This window comes from Dryobates pubescens, chromosome 25, assembly GCF_014839835.1.
Source record: "Dryobates pubescens isolate bDryPub1 chromosome 25, bDryPub1.pri, whole genome shotgun sequence".
In the NCBI taxonomy this organism is placed as follows: Eukaryota; Metazoa; Chordata; class Aves; order Piciformes; family Picidae; genus Dryobates; species Dryobates pubescens.
The window spans coordinates 15,015,675-15,040,945 of NC_071636.1; the positions used below are offsets into that span (position 1 = coordinate 15,015,675).

At 42.4% G+C, this 25,271-nt stretch overlaps 1 protein-coding gene across 2 annotated transcripts in view; it reads right to left on the reverse strand.

Moving 5' to 3' along the window:
• Positions 1–25,271, reverse strand: part of SPECC1L (sperm antigen with calponin homology and coiled-coil domains 1 like) — a 63,821-nt gene that overhangs the window by 5,771 nt on the left and 32,779 nt on the right. For both annotated transcript variants that reach the window (XM_054172797.1, XM_054172796.1), the window contains exons 8-14: positions 24,706–24,869; positions 23,006–23,097; positions 18,916–19,006; positions 16,120–16,203; positions 13,395–13,551; positions 9,884–9,986; positions 158–274 (exon numbers count right to left, since the gene is read on the reverse strand). In XM_054172797.1, coding sequence (XP_054028772.1) covers positions 158–274; positions 9,884–9,986; positions 13,395–13,551; positions 16,120–16,203; positions 18,916–19,006; positions 23,006–23,097; positions 24,706–24,869 — 808 coding nt within the window. The remainder of the gene's footprint in view (positions 1–157; positions 275–9,883; positions 9,987–13,394; positions 13,552–16,119; positions 16,204–18,915; positions 19,007–23,005; positions 23,098–24,705; positions 24,870–25,271) is intronic.

The following is a 25,271-nucleotide window of genomic DNA, read 5'->3' on the forward strand; positions in this document are numbered from 1 at the left end:
TTGTAATGCAAATAGCAGCAAGGCAGCCTGATGTGTTACAACTGTGATTTCCAGCAACACTGGTTCTTTTAGAACTCAAATTTGTACATTCTTCCCTATTAGCTTACACTAATGATTTAATCTTGCAGTCCCAGGAATGGGATTTTTAATGTCTTACCTTGTCCTGACTGTTTAGCTCTTGGTAGGGAATGTGAGCTGGGAGGTAAGTATGGAGCACTGCACAGAAGGCCAAGCCATCATTCCAGCTGCTGCTGAAGTTTGTTATGTCGATGTTCTTGAAGGAAAACAAAACAAACACAACAAACCACAGCATTAAAATCATCAAGAATTAGCTCTACCAATCTGCCAGGGTTTGTGGGGCTCTGGTGGGTTTTGTGTTTTCGGTTTGTTGTTTTTCTGTGGTAAGAAAGCCAAGCACACTCCAGTGGATACCAACAAAAAGATGTAATGATAAGAAAGTCAATTATCTTCTTGTTTAATTCCAGGCCCTATTAAACTCCCTCTGCCCCCCAAAAAGGGTGGAATTGGTGTGTTTAAAGGTGCAAAATGATGTGCTAGAGGTTTGGTCCAACTGTACACACCAAGACAGAAAAGCAAATGAGTTAGAGATAAATGCCTAAAATCACTGAACCAGATGAAGGGCTGGTACAGTATCTCCATGACCCTACAACTGCACGTTTTCTGCCTTCACTGGCAGACAAGATTTCTGATCAGGACAAATATTTGCTCTTCTAAACAAACCACTTCTACGCAGAAACTTGGGCAAACAAAACCACCACCAAAACTGGAAGTGAATTTGGAAATAAAGATGTTCCAAGAGATTTAACACTGATAGTGGCAGGGAATTGTTATCCTTGGGACTGAAACTGAAACTGGAAACTGCAGGTTTGCAATGTTGATCTTTGAGTTCCAGTAGGAAACTCAGTGGCACCGTTGAAAGAATCTCCTGAGACTGTATACATTACTGCAGCAAGAGTCAGCCCAGGCCAGAAGAGTTAGGATCAAGATGCCTGAGTGACCTTCGAAGTTACTGTATACTTGGCTGCTGGCAGTCAGACAACGGCAAAGAAGCCAAGTGGAGAGCAGTCAGTTTAAACTCTAATTAAGAAATGACCAGTAACTACAGTTTACCTTTTAAATCTTCATGCAGAAACATAAATATGCTTTAACATCCAACTCACTTAACTGGGCTCAAGCAGAAGGTAACCAGCTCCCCTACACAGCTTTTAAAATGTTGATGCAGCAGAACTATCACCTCCAGCCACAGAACTACAGAAACACCATCACACCTTTCACCTGACAGCTATTTAGCAGCCATCTTCTTGCTCTGACGAGGCATGAAAATTGTCCTGATGCTGAACACTCCACCCAGAATCACTGGTACTGGGAACCAGGGCAGCTGGACTGCTTGTCAAGGCAGTGATTTGGATTACTAATGAAAAACAACTGCAAACCCCTCTGACAGAGAAAGAAAAACCACAACTAAAGGCAATTTCTTGAAGAATGTGAGGGAAATCTCCATTTCCTGCTCAGCTTTAGCACTTTCATACAAAGCCCACCAAACACAGGTCCAAGCCCTGGTGCTGCAGGGCTACGTGCTTGGGCTCACAGTGCCAGGGCAGCGGTGGGAGCCTCGCCTGCCGCCCGCTGCCTGCCTGCAAACGGAAACGTCATTGTTGGAGACCCCCAGTCTGTGGGAACGTGCTCTTCACACAGCTTCCTCAAGCCACAGGGGTGGGAAAATTGAAAAGCAACTTAAAAAAAAAAAAAAAAGGGCAGGAAAAAATGAAGCTTGCTCTCTCCCCTTTCCCTCAAAAGAGACAGGAAATTGGGCTGACATTAATGCTCAGTTAGAATTTTTTCGATCTTACTTAAGTTAGGCAAACAAATGCAAGACAGTACAAGGCTTTAAGGAAAGAAAGGGGGAAAACATCACTGTTAAAGCTAAGAATTTCCTACTTGTGTCTGATTACAAAGTCACTTTTTGAGAGGTCCTTCCCCCGCTGAGGGGTATCACATCCATGCCAGTAAGATGGATGCAGGCAGGGAGTGCTGCTTTTCCTTGTCCCACTCCTTGATGGCAAGCTAGGTATTGAAATGTGAACAGCCATCTTTCCTCTGCTACACAATCTACTGAGGGAGAAAAACTCAGTCCTGGTTCTCACCCCTTGGCTGAAATTGTCATCCTGGGGAAGGAGGGAGAATAAGTGATGTGGGCAGGGGAGGAGAAGGATGTCAGCTGGCATTGTCACCATCCAGTTAAACTTAAACACACATCAGCTCAGACACACATGCATGGAGCCAAACTGTCAAAATAGACTTTCCCAGGGCAAGGACTGAAAAGCATGAGCAGATTGCCAAGTCTCAGGACTACCAGCAGAGCTAGGACATTCCTCAGTCAATGTGGAGAAGTGCTGAGTAACAGCTTCTAACACAGGAGCTGCCAGTCTAGTGACTGAATGCTGGATGTAGCTCCAACAAGTACCTGCTGAGTCGTGTTACTGCAGAACAAGCTCTACCACAGCCCAGGGGACCATTCAAGCCAGTCACCAACCATTGCACAAACGAAAGAAAGTTCGACAGCACTTTGTCTCACAGACCTAACCAGGTCTTTTTTGATCTCCCAGGTTACTCCACACATTCCAGAGAAAGCACAACAGTAATTATTTGAACATTTCAGACTTGGAGCATCACTGAAGCCCAAACGAAATCTCCCTCAGAGGGAGGGGAAAAAACCCCATGAGTGCTCACCTCCAAAATTCAGAGACACTTTTCATAGCTCTGTGAGGATACTCCCTCACCCCAACAAGTGAGCAAGGAGAAAGTTGTGCTGAAAATGGTAAGTGAAAGTCATCTTCCTGTAAACATTATAGTTGTACACCAAGCCCTTTAAATATTAGCAGCATGCACAGAATGCTGAATTTTGCACATAAACATTGGCCAAGAGGGGCACTTAACCAAGGCCCCCTGCAAGTTTGGTTGGCTCTCAGAAAGAACTCAGAAGACTCTATTTTTCTAAATCTTCCTGTAGGGTCCAGTTTTTATTCTTTAGCCAGCAGGCAGCAAACAAACCCATCATCATCCCAGAACCTCCATGCAGCCAGAGAAACTGAATTAAACACAACGGAAGGAAACAATTAAAAGCGACTGGTTTCTGTTTCCAATTGCTGTGAGCATTATGAATTATTATTACCTCTCAGCCTAAAAAAGTCTAATATTGGTCAGCCACTAAAAAACAAATCCATCAACTGGACAGACTGTCATTTAAGCTGAAAATTTAATTTTTTCTGTAAGGCTCTGAGCACAGAAGTGGCACATTTAAATACAGCACTATTTTATTTCCCAAATGCTTTTAACTACTTGTGGTTTCTTGAAAAAGCTTGGTCAGTTTAATGAAATCAATCTTGCATTAAGCTCTTATTTTCCAAAGAACTGACGGTAAACAGAGCAGCAGCCTAAAGTCTCTGACAGAATTTCTTCTTTGTTACTGCTTTTATTAAGCAATTGGCTCTATTAAGATAATTCTGCTGGAATCTCATCTGGAGTTTTTCTTCAAGCCATTGCAGACTACAAAGTACTAAAGCAATTGAAGGACACAGTTTGGGATAGATTGTCAAATGAGAAATAAGCCTTTCCAGAGGTAGGTGAACTAGGAGGAGGTTTCTTAGTCCTTGTCTATTAATGTTTAATACTTGGGATGGGATTGAAGTCACCTCCAGTGCTGGGGAGAGACTTTTGGTTTTAAATGAAGCTACATCTATCTAAAGGAGTTAAGCAACAGGCTGCTGTTACAGACAGGTCTGTGGGAGACGCTTTCTGAGCAGGAATGAAAAACAGAGTTAAAAATTTGTAAGCCTTTTCTAGAGACAGAGCTTAAGACTATATCATTTTACAACCCAACGGATCAGTCCTTTAGCCCCTTTGACAGCCATCACAAAGAGGAGAAAAACAGATGGCAGGGGAACACCCTGGTGGATCCACAACCAAAAAGCATTTCAAGCATGACTCAAACTCTTATTAAACTGCACAGCAGAAGCAGGCACCACAAAATGAGTTCTTCCCTATGCTCACATACTAGAAAAAACTCAGAAGACTCTTCCTGAAACAAGGGTGAACTGTAACAGGAACAATATGATCCATCAGCTTAGGCTGAAATACAATAGCGGTTAACCAGTAAGAACCTGGATTTGAACACGGATCAGAAGGAGATCCTCACAGTGAAGGAGGCCAACTGTGTCCTGAGCTGCATCACTAAGTACAGACAGCAGATCGAAGGACAGGATTCTTGCACTCTACTGGGCACCTGTCAGTCTACACTTGAAATGCTGTAGAGAGCTTCGGTCCTCCAAGTTCAGAAGTCACCGAAAGATAAAAAAGGGTCCAGCAGCCAGTTCCCCAAACGATGAAATGATTAGGGAACTTGACAGAAGGTTGAGGAATTTGCTTTATTCAGCCTAAAGAAGATTCAGGAGAGGTCATCCAGCGTCTAAAGGGAAGCAGATTGAGGGACTCCCTTCACAAGGGACACAGTGACAGAACAAGATGCAGCAGACGATTCATTTCTAGGAAACAAAAATCTTCACTATGAAGCAATGCAGCACTGGAATAGGTTGCCCAGAGAACTGCCACAATCTCCCTCACCGGGAACAGCAAAGGGCTCTCCCAACCTATGACTTTTCTAGAATTCACAATTTTAGATTGTTTTCAACCAGATATCAACTCTTGTAACACAGTGACTCAACTTTCTTCCTCCCTCGCCTCCTCAGAAAATTCCACAGCTAAAAAGCTCCACAAAGACCCAAACCGCCCTGACTCCAGAAAACATGGTTTCTAACCTATAGCTACAAACCAAGAACAAAACTGGTTTGCCTCTCTCTTCAGTGGACAAATCCACAGCTGTCTCCATCTCCCTGAACCATATGCATTACAGTATGTGCAGAGGAACATCCTGCAAAGCAGCTATTTCTCCATCCCTTGCTCTGCACAGGGAGAGGTTCCCACATCCTGAGTTTAGCTCACAAACAAGTTAGGATGCAGAGAAAATAAAACCATGTGTCTGCATCTCTGATGGATTACTTAATGAAATAAGTGGGCTGAGAAAGCAAAAGCATTAATATGATTCTGTACTATAATACATTAAACTATCAAAACAAGATTAGAGGTTTAAGTGTACAGAGCTTGGCAGGCTTCTTACCATGACAGACAATCATTGCTCAAAAGCTTTTCCAAGCTTTATGTGTACACACACACACACAAAGAGTAACCCTTAAAAAAACCCTAGGAAGGTAAACTACAAAACAACTGCTGGACATGCTCCACTGAACCAGGGCTCACCAATTCTCACACCATGGAATAAAACTGAGGCTCTCAGTGTATTTCTGACAGCAGATGAGAACAGAAAGGTCCTTCTGCAGCAGACTTAACAGCAGTCCCAACAACTGTCTCTTCCACCCCAGTTTCTGCAAAGGCAGTAAATGGCAAATATCAACCATCCAAACTCTTAAATATTGACTGTTAATGTTTCTCTCTTCAGTGTGGCACAAAGAAGAACCATAAAAGAAGCAGTCATTTCCAAACCCCCCCAATAATAGCTTTGGACATTAACATCTAAAGCACTTAGAGAGATTAAGACAGCTTCATAATTTATTCTCAATTCTGTGGTAATTAAGTTGCACAAGCTGACAAGTCTCTTGTATCAGAATCCAATCCAAACAGAAAAAGGAAGTAAGTCCTTCCTTAACTCAACAGCTTTTGGCTAAAGCATCACAGCTCAAAACAAGGAGAGAAGTGTTCTGGCAGCCCCAGTGCTCTGATGAATCAGAGCAGCAGGGAAAGCATGCACAGCCTGGAGACAGCACTCGAACACAGGCTTACGGAGGCACATAGCCTCCCCCTCTTGTCCTGCTTTTTTAAAATCAATATAATAATTTAGGTGGAAATTGATCTAGCTGGGTGTTGACAAAGCCACATACACAAGAACAGGTTTTAAAACAAGCAACTCAAATCATCCTTTAGCTTTGTTACTCTACACCTATTGAATACCAACAAAAGCACTGCTCGACTCTGAGCTGCGCTTAGCATCAGGGACAGGTATAGAGGCTGAGAGCCCTGGGACTGTTTAGACTGGAGAAGAGGAGGAAATTCTTCACTGTGAGGGTCAGAGCACTGGAACAGGCTCCCCACAGAGGTTGTGGGGTCTCCTGTGGAGACTTTCAAGACCCATCTGGATGCACTTCTGTGTGACCTGTACTAGATTCTGCAGTCCTGCTCTGGCAGGGGGATTGGACTCAATCTCCAGAGGTCCCTCCCAACCCCTAACATCCTGTGAGCCTGTGATCAATTCACACCCAGTTGCTGGGTTTATTGCTTATTGCTGTCATGTAGATAATAGGGTTTCATTTTGTTGTGAGACAGGTAGCTTTGATCTGTATAGCTGGCAAAACTTCAGTGTTCTTTGCAGGAAAAGTAGCATTGCATGAATTAGAGGCCAGGTACCACAACACTAGACTAGGGAGGTCTTCCAGTCTTTCTGTAATTGGAAAGCTTGAAAAAAGGCTAAAAACACTCAGCAGTCTGTTGTTGCTGCTATCTTGTGGCCATGGCTTTCTTGGTGTCAGAATTCTGGAAGTGAACTGTCTCTCAGAATGCTGACAAGAAATGGCAATACTGCTGGAGATAAGCAGGGGTAAGGCTGGCTGTATCCTGTTTATGGGCTGCCCTCCCCAGATGACACCGGCAGGCTCACAGCCTTGTTGGGACTGCTCTTAGCTGTGTACTCAAAATGAAAGTAGCTGTACTCCATATAGGCTGAGTGCTCCACAACAGCTGGACAGGATTACTTGATGCTTTGAAGCTACCTGGAATTTATGACGGTTTTATGACACTGAACATATTTCAGAGGAGCCAGGAGGATTCTATTCTCTCTGGAAAATGCAGCACTTGGCACTGCACTCAGAACCAGATCATGAGCAAAGCTAACACACCATCACAGTTCAAATATGTTGTGCCTGTTTGTCTGAAAACTGAGGGTGATTTGCTCCTCCTTTATCTAAATGCATAAAAATACCACTCTTATCTTCAGACAGCAACTCTCCTCTTTCATGGCTTGGGTCTGCTCAACCCTGAATTCAGCTCCGAGTTGAATTCAACCACCTTAGCGAGCGCAATGCTGTCTAGACTGAACAGGCTCTAGATGAAAGTTAATACAGAACCTGCCTGCTGTTAGCTCTGCAGTGACCTTCTGCAGATCACCATTCTCCAAACCTAGGCTTCAAGGAGAAATTCTGCTTGCAAACAACACAATAGCATGGATATTAAAAGCAGGAACACAGTAAGGAAAAAGCCATGCAGAACTTTACACCAGTAACAATTTCTCTTACTTTTATTGGCTTTTTTGTGGGGTTTTTTTTGGTTGGTTGGGTTGGTTTTTAGGTACTCTTTAAAAAACATCCAAAATTGGAACACAGTTAAACATTGTTTAACAACTACCACATTTCAACAAATCTGTTCCTTTATTCCCTTCTGAATTTGCTTGAACAAATCAAGAAACCTGCTCAATACAGTAATTCATTATAGTTTTTCTCAGGGTTAGGTATGAGCTTGTCTCATAATGCATTCACACAAGAGAAGGTCTTCTGACACCTTTCAAAACCTTGCCACGTGGAACTATGTTTGTCAGAAGTGGAAAGCTGAGTTTGGTGGAAACGTCTGTGTGTGTGCGAAGGGCCCTGAATAAAACCTTTCCACTATAAGGGCCTGAAATGACAGCTTCATCACACTATCACCTTGGAATTATTCAGCATCCACAAAACACCAAGCTTCTAAACCAGATGTATTTTCTAATCAAAAGCTTGGAAGTAATTTCCTAGAAGGGACAGGAGGGAAGTTGTCTTCCTTCCATTTCACTCGAGCAGACAAGAAAATACCAGTTGTATCAAGTGATTAAGTGGTACTTGACTCAAGGAGACCTTCTTTCTGTCAAGCAGCACAAACCTCGATGTGGGGTTTGTTTTGGTTGTTTTTCTTCCTCATTTTCAACACATGGAATAGAAAGCAGCTTGAGAACTACAGCTGCCCAGCAAAGAGGACAACATTCACTGGTGTGCTACTGATCATTCATAAGGGCAAGCCAATTACATCATACCTCCTTTTTGACATTTTAAGGCTCTGGCAGCTCATGTGTAACTTAGAACAGTTTAAGCAAAATCTCTGAAATCAGGATTTGCATCTGGCTGGTTTTGTGGTTGCTATTTATTAGTCCATGTACAAACCAGAGATCCAAGTGTTCCCAACATCCAGTGCAATAGATAATCGTGTTCCTTGTTCTAACACTCGTCAGGTTTGAATCCACATAGTTTTAAAACAAACAAAACTAAGTAAAGATTCAATTAAAAAAAATAAAAGTCCTTATCTGGTATTGATAATGTTGTTGAGATGCCAGAGAGCTGGAGAAGCACTATTTACAATGAGTATTATGCTAGGTATGTTTAAAACTTTAGAACAGCATCACCAGAGTGTTCAGCTGGAACTGAATTTCAGGGGATGGTAAGAATAATCAAATTCTGTATGTCCAAAGAAATGAAAAATGAGGGTGCCTAAAGCAAAAGACATTCTTCTCCAAAGCCTAACTTAATATAACCTCCTCATTCAAAAGCAGACCTGTATTGGTTCTACAGATGCTATATGCTCTGGTTTCTCAGTAGCAACACAAGCAGGGAACCAAGTACAGTAAGTCTCAAACCCTATTCTTTACTACTCTTTATAAAACTCAAGTAATTATAAGCAGCAATCTCTAAAGCCCAAAAGCATCCTCTTGCATGTGCACACAACCATAGAATGAAAAGTTGGGAATACCTTCCATGACTTTTCCTAAACAGATAAGGAAGTTGTCAAATTCATCTTTCATTTCAAGACAATATGGGAAAATATTTTTGCCTTCAGTTTTAGAGGATTTATAAGGAAATGTAACATCCTGCCTTTATCAGCACGTGGGGAAGGAGAAAGGCCCTTTCCACAAAGCAGCTTATCCTCAGAAATAGCACAGCTTAGCCACAGGAAGAGGGGGAGGGCTGCTGTCACAGCCTGTCCATTGTCCTGGAGACGACTTTTCCTATGGATGGGTGACCATCCTGTTATGCAGCTCTCCACTTCCTCCTGCATTGTGAGCCTCAAGTCATGGAAAGAGTAAAGTTCTTAAAGTGAGGATTGTGTTGGGAACTCCAAACACTTTCAATACAAGTTAACCAAACAAACACATCATGGGCAGACTATTAACATCCTGGTTTAGTTTGCTGAAGCCACTATTCTTTTGCAAAAAATAATCAGGAGCACCCTGGATAGTTATCTTGTTAGTTCTCTTGGCTTCTGATAACATCTGGGCTAACTGAAAAAAAAAAATAGTCTGGAACTGCAGGAGAATGCCAAGCTCCAAATGCAATGCAATGCAATTCACAACACAAACTGTCCATACCTGGAGACTGAATGGAGGCCTCCTGAAAGGTCCAAAACCCCTACACAAACTGTCAAAGAAATACCTCTGAAATCTGACCTGCATTTGGGAAACACTCACTGGCACATTAGGCTGCTAAAGTCACAGTCAACCCTTTCAAGAGTGCCATCTGCAGCAGGCTGTTTTAAGGTGCTTCAAGAGGAGGTCAGCGGCCCCCTTAAGAGCAAAGCTATTCTCAGCATGGAGCAAAGTGAGTAAAGAGCTATTAATGGTGGTTAGTTAGAACTGGCAGCACGTGTTCCCGGGACAGAGTACAGTACATACCAGTGCCCTTGCAATCTAGGCAGTCAACTGTGGAGCAGGCTGCTTTATGCCACTGGCAGGCTGTACATGCTGCAACTAGAAGCATGCAGTGTTGAACAGCTCTACAGTTACCTGATACCCCTCTGTTTTTTTCTGGCACCACTTCAGCAAGGCGTTTCTCTTGGATCCTCCATATTCTCTGGCTAGAGCAGACAGGGGATCTTTCCTCTCTTCCCTAGGAATAAGGAAGAAGTGCAACTCAGAGCTTGTAACATTATCTTTTGCAATAGAAATTTATCTTGTAAAAGCTTAAAGAAAAAGGACAAATTATTGTCCCAGTGGAAGCAGAAGGGTACAGCACTATTGCTTGAAAAGCAGAACACAGAAATACCTGCAGAGATGTAAGAGTTATTGTGAAGCAATTCTTTTGTTAGCTAATCATCTTCTTTTCCCTCAAGAAGCCTTTTCCCCTATGTCTTTCAACCTCAATGATATTTTTTTTCTAAGGGTTCAGAAAATGAAACTCACAACATGCTAAGTTCCAGCTTAAACCATTAAGCTAACTCCAGTGACTTTATTTTGTATTTGGAAAGATAATAAACTGATGCTATCTCTTTGGCATCTCATGGCTGATTACAAATGTCACCTTGAAACAACAAGTTTGCATATGAGCAGTGTGGTCTTCACAGAACATTTGCCTGGGATCTGGAGTTCTCAAGAAAGAGGAAGGAGATCTAAATGAGCTGGTCTGCCATTTTATTGTGCCACATGGCACAGTAAAAGCTATCAAGTAACCTCACTTCCAGTCTGTCAAAACATCTGAGGTAAGTTGTTGTTTTATGTTGTGGTGGTGGTTGGTTTGTTTATTTGAAGGAAAGGTTGGGGGAAAAAAGAACAATGCTATGTGAGTTCACAAGTCTTACATCATCAGCATCTCTCTAGCTGGTTTCAGAAATGAATGCTTAGATTAAAAAAAAAAAAGAAAAAGAAAAGAGTTGTAGAGGTTAAGGCTTCTCTATCAGCCTCATTAGAATGATTCAGTATTTCTGTAGCTACTATAGTGAGCACTCTTTGGTAGAAGGACAGGGTATGACATCATGATGGAGCTGAGTTACTGGGTGTGAAGTCTGCCTGCAGTTGTCCTATTTTTAATGCTTTCCATTCTAAAATTTCAAATATTTGCCAGTGAGTCCACACTGCAAAAATCTCCTTATCTGGCCCCTCTAAAAAGAGTTCTCTGCAGGTGTAATAAGATTCTCCCAATATCCACCAGGACGATATCCCGAGTTACTCCTTTGGGAGATTTCCAGAAGGACACACAGATTATATCAAATCTTCAACTCTTTGTTCTTTAAAAGTCATTAAGTGACTTGAAAGAGGGATGGAATGTGCAAATACAGAGTATGTGCAGGGCATTCTCTGCTGCAGATTTACAGGTAGCAATCCTCCAGGTCCTGCTAGGGAAAGAAAGCATGCAGGGAATGTGGATTTCTTTGTGCATGCAGGCTACCAACAGGAACACCAAAGACTGTTCCACGTACCCCCATCTGTCACTCAACACATCAAAGAGAACATGTGCAGGAAGGCTTCTAAGGCACTAATCTTAGGTAGATGCATTGCAGTTTGCTTGGCTGCCTTCACTGAAATACAGATGGCAAGATCTCAGAGTTGCTTAGAAAGAGATAACATTAAACAGCCATGAAAATATCCACAGCAGAACAATCAACAGGAAACAGAAAGTGCCTTTCAGCATGGAAGACAGCAGCAGGAGCCTTCCAACCTCACTGCTAATCTCAGACAGATTCAGGGAGATGCTGATGGTGTATTTTAAATAGGAAATAAAGTATCTGAACCTCACAGGCACCACACAGCAAGAATGATGCTTCAAGAAATTCTGTACTTCAGCTCTTCCATCAGTCCCTGTTTTAACAAGCCAAGCTGGGGCATTTTTTACATCAGTGGCTGAACCAGATAACAATGGGAAGGTTATGAAGTACTGAAAGAGCTTTGGAACTGAGATTTGGGACCATATAGGAGAACTCGCATCCAAGCTACCTTCTCTTTATGCTCACCATACTGCTCAGTCATGAGGGAGTTGCACAGCCTGTTCTCAGGCTGTGCACATGGTTTAGATCAGGTTCTCACAGCTTTGAAAACACTGCTGAAGAAAATAAATTAGTGTATGTTGTATGGAGACAATGAGGAATGGCCTGACAAATAAATCCTGTGAGTCAGTGTGTGAGGTCAGCTCCATTCCAAATCAAAGGGCCAATGAAGCACAGGGAATGGTAAACCACAAGTGTTTGCTTTAGTGAACTACAGCAATAACTCTTTATTCTACACCAACTTCCAGAAGAAGGTAGGGGAACAAAGAGAACCCTGAGCACAAATGATGCCCATCAGCGACGTTCTGAGGACAGTTCCAGAGAGCCTGCTCATCACCACACGCCCACTGCTGCAGACTCCATTGTCAGCTCCTCTGGTAGTGCTCAGCACTGCAGCTAATGGCCAGATGGCAGAGTAATGATGGCAGAATTGTCACTGCACAATTTACCATGCAGTGCTACACTACAGGCTGCAGACTGCCAGCAATGCAGTTTCATACATTACCAGGTCAAAGTTCACATACAGGTGGTCTGGTTTTTTGAAGTGTCCGGATGCACTCAGTCTACCTTTAGGTGCTAGCACACACACACACGATTAATTAATGCTGGTGAAGTACCCACAGGCCCTAACTCAATTTAATTTGTGTCCAGTGAAAGGAGAGCAGCACTGAGGCATGCTCAGCTGATTGCAGAGAAATCTTTTTCAACAGCTCCCACAGCTAAATAACTTCACCATTTCTAATGTAATTATGACATGTTGCAAATGCCTCAGAACGTTCAGGGTTTAATATTTCTGCTGGACAAAAGCTTTGTCAGGAAGCTCTGTGTTAAACGGTCTTGAGAAAGCAATATAACCTTTGTCTGCCATTCTCCCAGTTGGTGAAGCAGGGCTCAGCACAAACTTCACTTACATAACATGAGGCTTAAATACTTTGAAGTCCTTTGAGTGATGGGAAAATGCTCAAATTTATCACAGACTCCTCTTTTCATCCTACTAATGAAAGGGGGTTGCCTGGCCATTTGTTACATAGACTTGCCTTACAGGACAAATAACCCTGCCCCGTTCACTCATAGCTGTTTAGAAGACACGGCAGTGGCTGGAATCAAGACCTAGTCCTGGTGCCTTTTTATCTCCAACTGTGATTACAAAAGTGAAGATTTATTGTATGGTCTCCCCAGGTCCAAGTCACTCTGAAAGATCTGTTCAACATGCCAATAGCTACTTCATGAGTTCAGATTCATGGCATTTGACCTGAGATGGCATTACTCAGTGACGGCTTCGCTTGGTTTGCTAGTGGAGCTCAGCTTTGCTGTTAAAATCCTAAGCTTTAAAAAGCCTATCTGCTGGCTTGGCTTTTAAAGACACACACTGAGCTGCAAAAACCACTTTCTGAAGCTCTCCAAGATTACTGAAGATTGTTATTAGTGTGGGTGGCAGCAGAGTCTGCAGCCTTAGTGCCAGTACCATATAGCAGATACAGACAGACCGGCAGCTATGGAATGAACACATTTCAGTGCACCACAAAAAAGCTTTTCACCTTATTCGGCTCCTGGTGGTAGGGGTGACTGATGCTGTTGGAGAGGAGGAGAGTGACAGCTGTGGTGAGGTGGTGCCCATTGCCATGAGAGACGCTGGAGATGCTCCATCTGGGGCACTGATATCCCTCTTGATTTCTTCACTGCTTCTTCGAGAGACTGAGCGGCAAAACACCCACGTATTTGTCATTTGCAATAGCACAAATGGAAAACTTTCCAACTCAGACTTGCTCTCTGACAATTAACCATGCACCAAGAGACCTATATCCAACATTAGGCTTCAACACTTTGCTTTTCCTCAAGACTTTTCCCTAAGGAAGTGTCCAAGATTTAGGCTATACTACCAATCTTAAATTCAGCCTGTACCTCAAAGCAAACAAATATATCTTCATGTAGTATCATCCCTTGCATTTGAAGGATTTAATGAATGAGAAGGAATTTTAGCACCAAATCACTTGCTCTAGTCTAAGTAGTTGTGTTGCTAAGCTTCAAGCAACTGAGAAAAAAGAAGCCCCAAACCAGGACAGTTTAGAGATGACTGCTGCTTTGTTTCCACTTAATTTTCATCAAGAACTGGCATGTCTGTGATGTTCTGGACATTAGTACATCAGAGACAGACCTAAGACCATTCAGCCACATTCCACAGAGATTTCTTGGCTAAACTTTTTTCTTTTGAATGAGAAATCTTAAAAAAAATTGGGTTTTTTAGAAGTCCTGCTGATACCGAGATGTCAGCTTGACAGTATGGATTTAGGAAGGGCAGGTCCTGCCTGACCAACCTGATCTCCTTCTATGATCAGGTGACTGCCTGGTGGATGTGGGGAGGCCTGTGGATGTAGTCTACCTGGACCTCAGCAAGGCCTTTGACACCGTCCCCCATAGCAAACTCCTGGCCAAGCTGTCAGCCCATGGCTTGGATGGGAGCACACTGCGATGGGTTAGGAACTGGCTGGAGGGCCGAGCCCAGAGAGTGGTGGTGAATGGTGCCACATCCAGCTGGCAGCCAGGCACCAGTGGTGTGCCCCAAGGATCAGTGCTGGGCCCCATGCTCTTTAACATCTTTATTGATGATCTGGACCAGGGCATTGAGTCCATCATCAGTAAATTTGCAGATGACACCAAGCTGGGGGCAGGAGTTGATCTGCTGGAGGGTAGAGAGGCTCTGCAGAGGGACCTCGACAGGCTGGGCAGATGGGCAGAGTCCAAGGGCATGAGATTGAACACATCCAAGTGCCAGGTTCTGCACATTGGCCACAACAACCCCATGAAGTGCTACAGGCTGGGGTCAGAGTGGCTGGAAAGAAGCCAGGTAGAGAGGGACCTGGGGGTGCTGGTCAATGGTAGGCTGAACATGAGCCTGCAGTGCACCCAGGCAGCCAAGAGGGCCAATGGCATCCTGGCCTGCATCAAGAACAGTGTGGCCAGCAGGAGCAGGGAGGTCATTCTGCCCCTGTACACTGCACTGGTTAGGCCATACCTCGAGTACTGTGTCCAGTTCTGGGCCCCTCAGTTTAGGAAGGAGGTTGGCTTGCTGGAACGAGTCCAGAGAAGGGCAACAAAGTTGGTGAGGGGTTTGGAACACAAGCCCTATGAGGAGAGGCTGAGGGAGCTGGGGTTGCTTAGCCTGGAGAAGAGGAGACTCAGGGGTAACCTTATTGCTCTCTACAACTACCTGAAGGGAGGTTGTAGACAGGTGGATGTTGGTCTCTTCTCCCAGGCAGCCAGTACCAGAACAAGAGGACACAGTCTCAGGCTGCACCAGGGGAGGTTTAGGTTGGATGTTAGGAAGAAGTTCTATACAGAGAGTGATTGCCCATTGGAATGGGCTGCCCAGGGAGGTGGTGGAGTCACCATCATTGGAGGTGCTCAGGAGGAGACTTGATGGGGTGCTTGGTGCCATGGGTTAGTTGTTTAGGTGGTGTTGGATTGGTTGATGGGTTGGACGTGATGATCTTGAAGGTCTCTTCCAACCTGGTTTATTCTATGTATTCTATATGTATTCTATGTAAACTAACACTCCCAACACTCTGCATCAACTTCTAGTTAGCAAATCTATTTTTCAAAGACCCAAGGTTAGCATCAAACATGCAGCAACCACTGTGAGTAATTACTACTCACAGTGTCCTACAGAATGGGTAGAAGTTTTGCTAGGTAATATGCAAACCCATATATGTGTATTAGATAATGGATAACGATGCAGTTGTTACCTCAAGAGAACAATCCTCTTATTTGAAACTATTGACAGTAACTCTATCCACAAACAAAAATGGAATTGCTCAGTTGGAGGAGGATTAAAACAAAAAAAGATAAATCCTGCATCCAAGCAGTAAAAAGTAATAGCCAGGAACAGTTTCTTTCCTCACATATATTTTGGATACAAGGAAAGATGACATAGAAGTCAGCTGTTCCATGCATAACTCGTATCCATCCACTGGGTTCGTGCAGGTCTGTCTGTCCAGTGACAACACTAGAGCAGCAGTTACAAAAAGTCTCTTCAGTTCCACTTGGCACAATAAACCATAATATTATTTTACCATTGGACTTCAGTTTCTTTCCCAAATCTCCAACAGAAAAAAAAGGTATTCCAAATATCCAAAGAGAGGTTTTGTAACAACAACCTGATGGTCTGAAAACCAAAGTTCTCTCTTGAAAAAATAAAGCAGATCTCCAAGTACAGCACTGAAATGAGAATTCCTAATACTAATAAGCTAAAAACTGTGATATTACCAGAAATAGATTTGGCAGTTTCCATAGTGGGCACCCTTGGCAGCGACGCTGGCCTGCTGGTAGAGGATGTTCTCAACAAATGTTCTGGGCAAAGCAAAGCAAGAGAAAACATCATTAACAAAGATTCCACTTCAATGTAAAACATTTAGGTATGAGTCATGAATATCATTTAGCGGTGCCTGAGTCTGGCTGTTTCTATCTGCATGAAGGAAATTGCTTCAATTTGCTCATTATCAGTGAAGTTCACTATCAATACATCATGACCTCCCTAATCCTCTTTCTATAAGAACTCTTTATAATCCACTTGCCCTGGTCTATAAAAAACAGAATTGTTAAACCAAAAGGCTGAGCAAGGAATCCTTAATCAGCACATGGCCAAAAATACACCAAATGCCATTCAGTGTGGATTGGACAAGCAGATCACCTTGTCCCCCATGATATTTTTCTTCCTTTGGTCTGTTGCTGGAGTTTTCTGTTTTTTAAATCAAAACACGTTTTCTTCCTCATCCACGCAGTGAAATCCAAAAAGGTTCCTTCTCACATGCTGTATAGACAGATTAGCTCTGTTTGCTGCCAAGAGCAAAACCAAGCTGCACAAAATCCATTTTCTCTACCATCAAGTCAAAACTATTTCCTATTAGGGAAGAAATAGCCCTTCAAGTAAAACCTTTAGACTGTACCCAAGCTTTCACATACTCCTATGTAGAAGCACTTAGAAATACTACTTGGGATATTAAAAAAAAAAAAAGGAAGAGGAAGAGAAAAGAAGAGGAGGAAGAGAAAAGAAGAGGAGGAAGAGAAAAGAAGAGGAGGAAGAGAAAAGAAGAGGAGGAAGAGAAAAGAAGAGGAGGAAGAGAAAAGAAGAGGAGGAAGAGAAAAGAAGAGGAGGAAGAGAAAAGAAGAGGAGGAAGAGAAAAGAAGAGGAGGAAGAGAAAAGAAGAGGAGGAAGAGAAAAGAAGAGGAGGAAGAGAAAAGAAGAGGAGGAAGAGAAAAGAAGAGGAGGAAGAGAAAAGAAGAGGAGGAAGAGAAAAGAAGAGGAGGAAGAGAAAAGAAGAGGAGGAAGAGAAAAGAAGAGGAGGAAGAGAAAAGAAGAGGAGGAAGAGAAAAGAAGAGGAGGAAGAGAAAAGAAGAGGAGGAAGAGAAAAGAAGAGGAGGAAGAGAAAAGAAGAGGAGGAAGAGAAAAGAAGAGGAGGAAGAGAAAAGAAGAGGAGGAAGAGAAAAGAAGAGGAGGAAGAGAAAAGAAGAGGAGGAAGAGAAAAGAAGAGGAGGAAGAGAAAAGAAGAGGAGGAAGAGAAAAGAAGAGGAGGAAGAGAAAAGAAGAGGAGGAAGAGAAAAGAAGAGGAGGAAGAGAAAAGAAGAGGAGGAAGAGAAAAGAAGAGGAGGAAGAGAAAAGAAGAGGAGGAAGAGAAAAGAAGAGGAGGAAGAGAAAAGAAGAGGAGGAAGAGAAAAGAAGAGGAGGAAGAGAAAAGAAGAGGAGGAAGAGAAAAGAAGAGGAGGAAGAGAAAAGAAGAGGAGGAAGAGAAAAGAAGAGGAGGAAGAGAAAAGAAGAGGAGGAAGAGAAAAGAAAGAGAAGAATAAGGATTTTAAAAAGCAAACCCTCATTAGTTAGTTGAAAACGTGACAATGCTGCAGAGGTGCTTTAAAATCTCTATGATTGGAAGCAGGAATTCTGTCTGGGACACTCTCCACTGAAATGCAGCCCTGCTCCTACTTTAACTGACTACACTGAAAACAAAACCCACCTGAAGCACACACCTCATGTTGTGTTTATGTCTCCCCATGACCTCCGCAACAATTAAAGAATCCTAAACTATCTTCTTGGAAAGGCACTTCAATATTCCTAAAAATATCCAGGTTTCTAAAATTAAAGTTCCAGCTGCATTGTACAAATAACCTCATTCTGTACAAATAACCTCACTGTGCATCCAACAAAAGCAAGAAGGAAATCTGGCACACATAGGCTATTATGAACTGCTGCAGAAAGGAAAAAAACCAACACGCCTTCAGAAAGCATCGGACCTCGGGAATGCCAAACCGAGAGGAAATATTCAGCCTGGAGTCATATGGGGATTATCTTGAGAAACATCTACCAAAAAAAAACCCTAAAGCAGGCATAAATCAGAGAGCTACACCCACCACATGATAGCCATTCATTCTCACAGGAAGAGCACATTGTGAGCAGGGCTTTGAGAGACAAAACAAAGCTCCCAGAACAGGGAAATATTGGGAAACAGATAAAGCAACACTCAATTTCATTCTATTCCATTTTTCATCTGGCTCCTGAAGATTCAATACTTAACAAGTTGGGAATGTTTTTATTCACATGAAATGCAATGCCAACCATCAGCCTTGCTTTACTTTGTCGGGGAGGGGATAGCCCTGCAGCCTGACACAATACAGAACCCCCCCTTGAGGTGTGGATTTTTAATAGGTGGCAGACAGCTGCAAGACACGTCCCTGAAATCATCTTATCTTGATTTGGCAAGTGACCTCAGTTTGTGCACACATGAAAACCAGTCAGAACAATGCCAAGTTAGTGGCACAGAACCAGGGGGTTGCTGAAAATTCAAAGAAGCATCTTCATGACGTATCACCATGTGAGAAGAAACAAGTAAGAAAACCCTGAGTCTGAGATAGTCTATCAAAAGGTTTTGATGATTAAAAACATTTCCTAATGCTTAGGATATTATATAAATCAGTGTTAAATATAAATATGACATAAATTAATGGAACAAATTATTTTTTAGAGTATTAATAGCATGACTGGGAGAAGTTTGAATGACCTTGACTCAATACCTTGAACAGGGATTTCAGCATAGCTTGGCCTTTTGTCTGTCAGTGTGGCAAGGGGTTTTGAAGCTGAGATTGGTCCACTTATAGAATGCCGCTGCAATGGAAAAATACTTGTGTTAAAGAGAAAGGTAAAAAAACATCCAAATGGAATTGCAGAAGCAGTTTTAGAAACTCTGATACAACATTATTCCTGACTTGAAAGACCTTAAAAAAACCAAGAGAAGCTTTAAAAGTACTTTGTGGAAGAGGCTGTGCCCACCGTACCTGCTGATCTGCCAGCTGAATGGCATGGATAGTGCAACATTCACGTCTTCAAACTGAAACCTGCTCCTCAGATCAATGCTGCAAATTAAGGCTGGGAAGTCTCTTGTCATTTTTGTATTCATTTTCACCTTCCTCCGTGTTTTGTTTGTACAAACCTGTTCTGGTTCAGCGTGATCTGCTGAAGCTAAGACAGCCTCCTTCAGGGAGCTGAGATTGCAGTGCTGGATGTGTGTCATCAACATGTGCCTCTACAGCTTTGTGCCTTTTCCTGGAAAACCAGGATAATGCTGTACTGCCTGCAGTGCCACCAACTACCCTCTGCTAAGATAAACCTCCTGAAAAAGCTAATCTTTTATTCAGAATGTCAGGAGCTTTTGTTACCATCTAGTTAACCAAAATGCTCCACAGAACAACTGTAAGGCAACGTTTTGGTGTTTGTCACAATATGTAATAAAATACAAATGGAAAAAACTTTACAAATATAAAAATATTTTCTCTTTCAGGGCACTTTAATTTTTGTTCAGCTTTAAACCAGCTTTTTCATTTCCAGTTTTATTTGAAATGCCTAGCAATGCATGGCTTCTGGCAGCTTGAAATCTGAGTCCATGATCACAGAGTGTCAAGGCTTGCATACAACAGTTCAGCAGCCACTGGACAGCGCTGCAATAAGCATGTTAGTATCACAGAAGTGGCCAGGACAATGCAACCATTACCCTCATGGTTACCAAAACTCATCTTCTGTTGCTGAAGACTTGTGGAAAACCACCCTCAATTACTATATTTTGCAATTAATAATTTCCAAGGACTTATTGCAAATTGTAGCACACTTTGTTCACCCTATCCTTTCTAATAGATTCCAATATTTAATCATAATCACTTCAGTAATGTATTTATCCTGAAAACTCAGCTCTGTGTCTGGCCCAGGATGAGGTAAGAAGGTTAAATGAGCCTTATCTTCATATGATAACAGAGGTCAGATGTTCCCCATGCCAAATCACGTAGGCTTGCCAGACAAATCAAAACTCAGATTGAAAAAAGCAAGCAGTATAGAGTTTGCAGCATCCCACAGCACAAGCAGGATTACAGGGCCACTTACTGATCATTTAGACTCAAGCTAGAGCTGTGCTTTTGTGCTGGAAATCAGATGGAGAACACAACTGCTAACACAAGATGAAGAATTTCATCCCCTTGCCTATCAAAACTACTGCACATACTACAAAGACTATTCCTTTAAATGTGCAGATAAAAGTGACTGCAGTTGAGTCATGCTCGAAAGTCTCTACAACTGCTTCCTGTAAGAGCTGGCATTTCAAGCTTGCATTAAAGTTCAGCCACTTAGGAAAGCATTTTACTTGTTTCTGAAGTAAAGAACAAGGCCTGTACTGAAGTGAGAGCCGTTTTGTGCCACTCCTCTACTGATCCCCAAAGGAACTGTCACAGTAGTTAAATAAAGAGGTTAGAAGAAAGAGATTTCATTCTGGTTAGCTTTTGGTCTGTCATTACAGGGTAGTAGACTGCTTCAGCCAGGAAACCCAGGTAGCAGGGAGCAGCCCCAGTGCTGGCTAACTAAGCACCTTTGTCGTTCTCTCGGCTTCCGCCTATCACTGAAGAACAAACATCCTTCACGGATATTCCCAGAAAGTGGCTGCCTTGCTCAGCTGGTAACCTGCTGTGCACTGTCCTTGTCTCCTTGTTACAAAGTGAACTGTTTGTCTTTCTGCTGCTGTTGACACTGCAGACAGGGCTTACTTTCACTGCGCCTAGTTCCTTATTGCATAGCTTACTGTTACAACTACCAGTAGTAGCGTGGTGACTAACACATTGCGAATGAGAGGCAAATGAATCAACTAATGTTTATCTAGCTCCACTTGGCATTCTCTACAGGGGAGGAAAATAAAGTTCTCAGTGAAAGCAACAGAAAGGCTTCATTTTCCTTACACTCCTCCCTAGGCATCTGCTCTGGTCACTTTCGGTGGCACAGCAGCTCAGCTAAGCTTTGGGCTAACCCAGCAGGGTTGACTTTACATTCTCCCTCCCTGTACCTCTCTTCTCAAATTGTTTTGCAGTATTTGCAGCGTTTAAAAGCAACTGACATTAATGATAATGAGCACTGCAACACACCCAGAGATATCCTTCCACCTTCACTCAAGATCTGAAACCATGGATGACTTCTACAAGGTGGGACTTACTAAAATCCTGCTCTCCAATAGCAATACAAAAAAAATACACAAAAATTCCATAAACCAACACAGCAGAAAATGAGGCAGTAACATGAAAATAAGGAAACAGAAATGATGATGGAAACTGGTTTTGAACCCAAACCCTCTTCTCTCTTGAGCAGAAAATATTCTTCAAATGCACTTTACAAAACTGAGGTCACAGAACCCAGCTGTCTTTTGGATAATGACAAATACTTTCAAGAAAACCACCTATCCTCAAACAGACAATAGAAACCATTTTCATTTGACACACCCTTTACTCCTCAGGCAATGCTTCCCACTAATGGGTATCCAGCTGTTAATGACCTGGTTCTATCTCAGAAGTAGAATTCCAGATTGAGAACAGCAGCTCAAGAGCAGGTTTGCAGTATTTGAAGATACTTCTTTGGTTCATGGTTAATTTACAGGTAAATAAAGTGAAATATGCCTAAGGGCTTCATTCAAAAAGTCTCCTGTCTACTAAAGCTCTGGTCTAACCTTTTAGAGCATGAGATTAAATGTGCCTCTTCCTACAAGAGCACAAAAATAAACAGAAATATAAAGACAGATCAACAGGAACAAAGCATCTGTCAGAGAACTTGTCACATCTAACTTTAGAAAACTGCTGTCAGGAGCAACTGAGCCCATGAGTTAACAGAAGCCCTCTCAAAACATTTGAGGCTATTTGTTTTATGAAATCCACTCCCAAATAAATAAAAGCTGCACTAGTCTGAGCATGGGAGAACAGCCACTCTGTTCCAAGTGTTGTTCTGGCACAGTTAAAGCCAATATGGACTGAGATTCTTCAACAGACACAGAGAGGATTTAGCACTAAAACATCACACTGACCTCCAACAAGAACCAAGCTGTGGTACTTTGGTTAGTGACTTCTTGAAGGCAGCAGGAGAATTAGTGATGGTAAAGGAGTAAACAAGACTTTTCTTTGTGAATTTGATCCCATCTGCTTTGTCTTTAAACTCGTTGGCAAAATCTCACTTCATGCAGCCAGTGAGGTAACAGAAGCAGCAGTGCTCTACACAGCTGAGTACCGGAGCGCTGCTGCCACAATCTTAGTGCACTGAGGCTCCAGCAGCAGCTGAGCAAACCCACAAAGCTTCAGAGGACACAGGACAGAGCACATAGCACAATCACCAACTGGCCAAGCTCTCAGTCAGTGCAAAAGGACCAAAGATCACCAATCCACAATAACTCCATTCCTCTCTGGCCAGGTCTGCTATCAGAAGCCCAGGCAACATGGGATACATTTGTAGTGGTGACTGCTGACAGACTCTGCACAGACCCCAGCCTAGTGCCCAAAAGGCACTAGATTACTGCTGTTTCCATGCCAGGCAGGACTAAACTGACAAACAGCAACTCCAGAACTAAGGAATGCAGATAAAGTTTTCCTCTCATGCTTCTCAGCAGCACAGGAATAGTAAGGATTTAGAACATTCAAGAATTTCCAAATGATGCCAACGCAGTCCTCAGTGAAAGACTCCTTTGTTAGACTGAACGTTTTGGTAGTTGCCTACCAGGGGCAGCATTTTATCATTATGGCCCCCCAAAGTCAGCCAGTTTTGTGTACTACCACCTGTAGCTTCACATGCTAAGTGCAGTCCTAAGACACCCACCTGCATAGGGGACACAGCAGCAGCTGGGGGAGTTTTCATGGGACTTGGGCTCAGAGGAGTGCGAGGAATCGTGGCAGCGGCAGGGCTTGGAACTAAAAGAAAGAGAAAAGAAGCCATGGTGAGTACTGCACTGTCCTGCACTGACACAGAAGGCTGGCTGCTACAGTGAGCTCTCACCCTGTCCTTTACATTACTGGTTCTACCAGATCACAGCTTCCAGAATTTCAATGAGTAACTGACTGCAAATCACTCACAAGTATGCCTACACATTTACTCCTCTCTAATTACACTGTCTTGAACATATCATCCATGGCAAAAACAGAAGTTTTGTGGGGGTGGACAAGGCTAAGGTGCAGGATACTATTACCCTGGCTGACATAAAGGATGGCATTACTAGTTCTCTGATCTCCAGGTAATTAATAAGATGATAGCAGGCTCCTGGGTCTGCCAGTAAGACAGGACAGGTAACATGGATCACCACCTCCTCCTTTCTCACTTCCAACTGAAGTCCACAGCACTACACATTATGGTAGTCCTCAAAATTCTGGGGTTAAACAAATAACATGTTTAGAAACATATGAAACCAGATAAACACTGAGTTGGTGAACCAGTCATTTGATTGATTAACACCATGATTAGACTCTAAGGCTGAGGAAGAAGGCAGATAGAATCTTGAAATAAAGGACTGAACCAAAGGGAGAAGTGAGTTATCATTTTACCAAACTCACTCTGGCAGTAAGCACTGTAAGAGATTTAAAAAAAAAAAAATCTTTAATTAAGACTAGGCAAACAAAGCTTTGTAAGTGTCTTGAACAAAGAAAACAAGTGTGGAAATACATTTATGGAATTGCCAATATGGAGATTCTTCTGCATCAGAAAATTTGCCATACACAGCACAGTACTTTAAGTCTACTTCTAGTCAAGCCTTTTACACCAGGGACTTACAGTGATGCTATTACTGTAAATGAAATTCAAAGCCAAAAGGTCTGCTGAAGTAAATATCTTAATCCATACAAAGTCTCATATGCAGTCAAAGCTTAGCTCAAGTGTTTGTCATTCCAGGATAATTACTTGGATTTCTTACTCCGCTGAACTGGAGAGGAGGACAACAGCAGCTGTTTTCACAATAAGAGTTACAGTAAAATCCAGCGTCTCAACAGGGAGGTCTTCTTAATTTTAGAAGACACTGCCTATATCTTTTAATAGATGAGACTGCTTGGACCTTATTTTAAGCATTCATCAGCACTTTAGACTTTAAGAATGTAAATTATTAGAAGAAAGAAACGTAGATGGCTTTCAGAATGCTTAATTTGTTTCATTAAGACCACATTTTAAGAGCCAGGCTGCAATCAGCTGTGCTCCCAGATATGATTATGTGTGCAATATGTGTTTATGTATTTCTGAAACACAGGAGCCACTGCTCATATGCATTTAGCATATGAGTCACTGGCAATGCAACAGTCAAGAAAAATAAAGATAGGAGAAAAATGAAAAAAGGAATAAAAAAAGAAGAGGAGGATGCTTAACCACAGTGAACAATCTGTTGTGCACCTTGGTTGGTTTGTTTCAACCACCACTTACAGGTCATGACAGCACAATAAAACAACCTGCCTTTGAATTAGCTAAGCCATTAGATGTGTCTGTCAACACATGCAAAATTGTAACCTGGTGCAGGTACCACACCAGCTGAAAACCATTACCTTGGGAGGCACTGTCAAATGACTTGATGAGTGTTTTTACAGTGGGAGTTGGCTCCGAGGAGGTGGAGGATCTGCGACTCAGGCCCATTCCCTGCCTCAGAGCTGCCAGATCTCTCTCTACAGCGTTCATGTAATTGTACACTCGACCACGCTCCTCTTCCTGCCTGAAATCAATATGCAGCCCGTTTAAGGAACTTAAAAACCATTTTAGCATGCAAAGTCTTAGAAAAAAATCAACACAAATTTGAAGTCAAATTAAAATCTATGATCCAAATTCTCATTAAATTAATATGGTTTTCTTTCCCCTGTAATTTAGGAATAAATTATCACTGCAAATTCTTACTGCTTGTCAGCTGAAAAGATAAGCACCAGGTGAAAATTCTAGCCAATCAATACTTGATTTAGGGCTTAATTTCTGCTCCTATCTCACACACACATGGGGGAAAGAAAGAGCCTTAAATATTTCACAAGTAAATAAGAAGCTCAGAGGGGAGAATTTTTTTTTTCACTTGCATAAACAGAAAACAATTCAAGTTAATGCTAAGGAGGTTCTGGCATCCACTTTT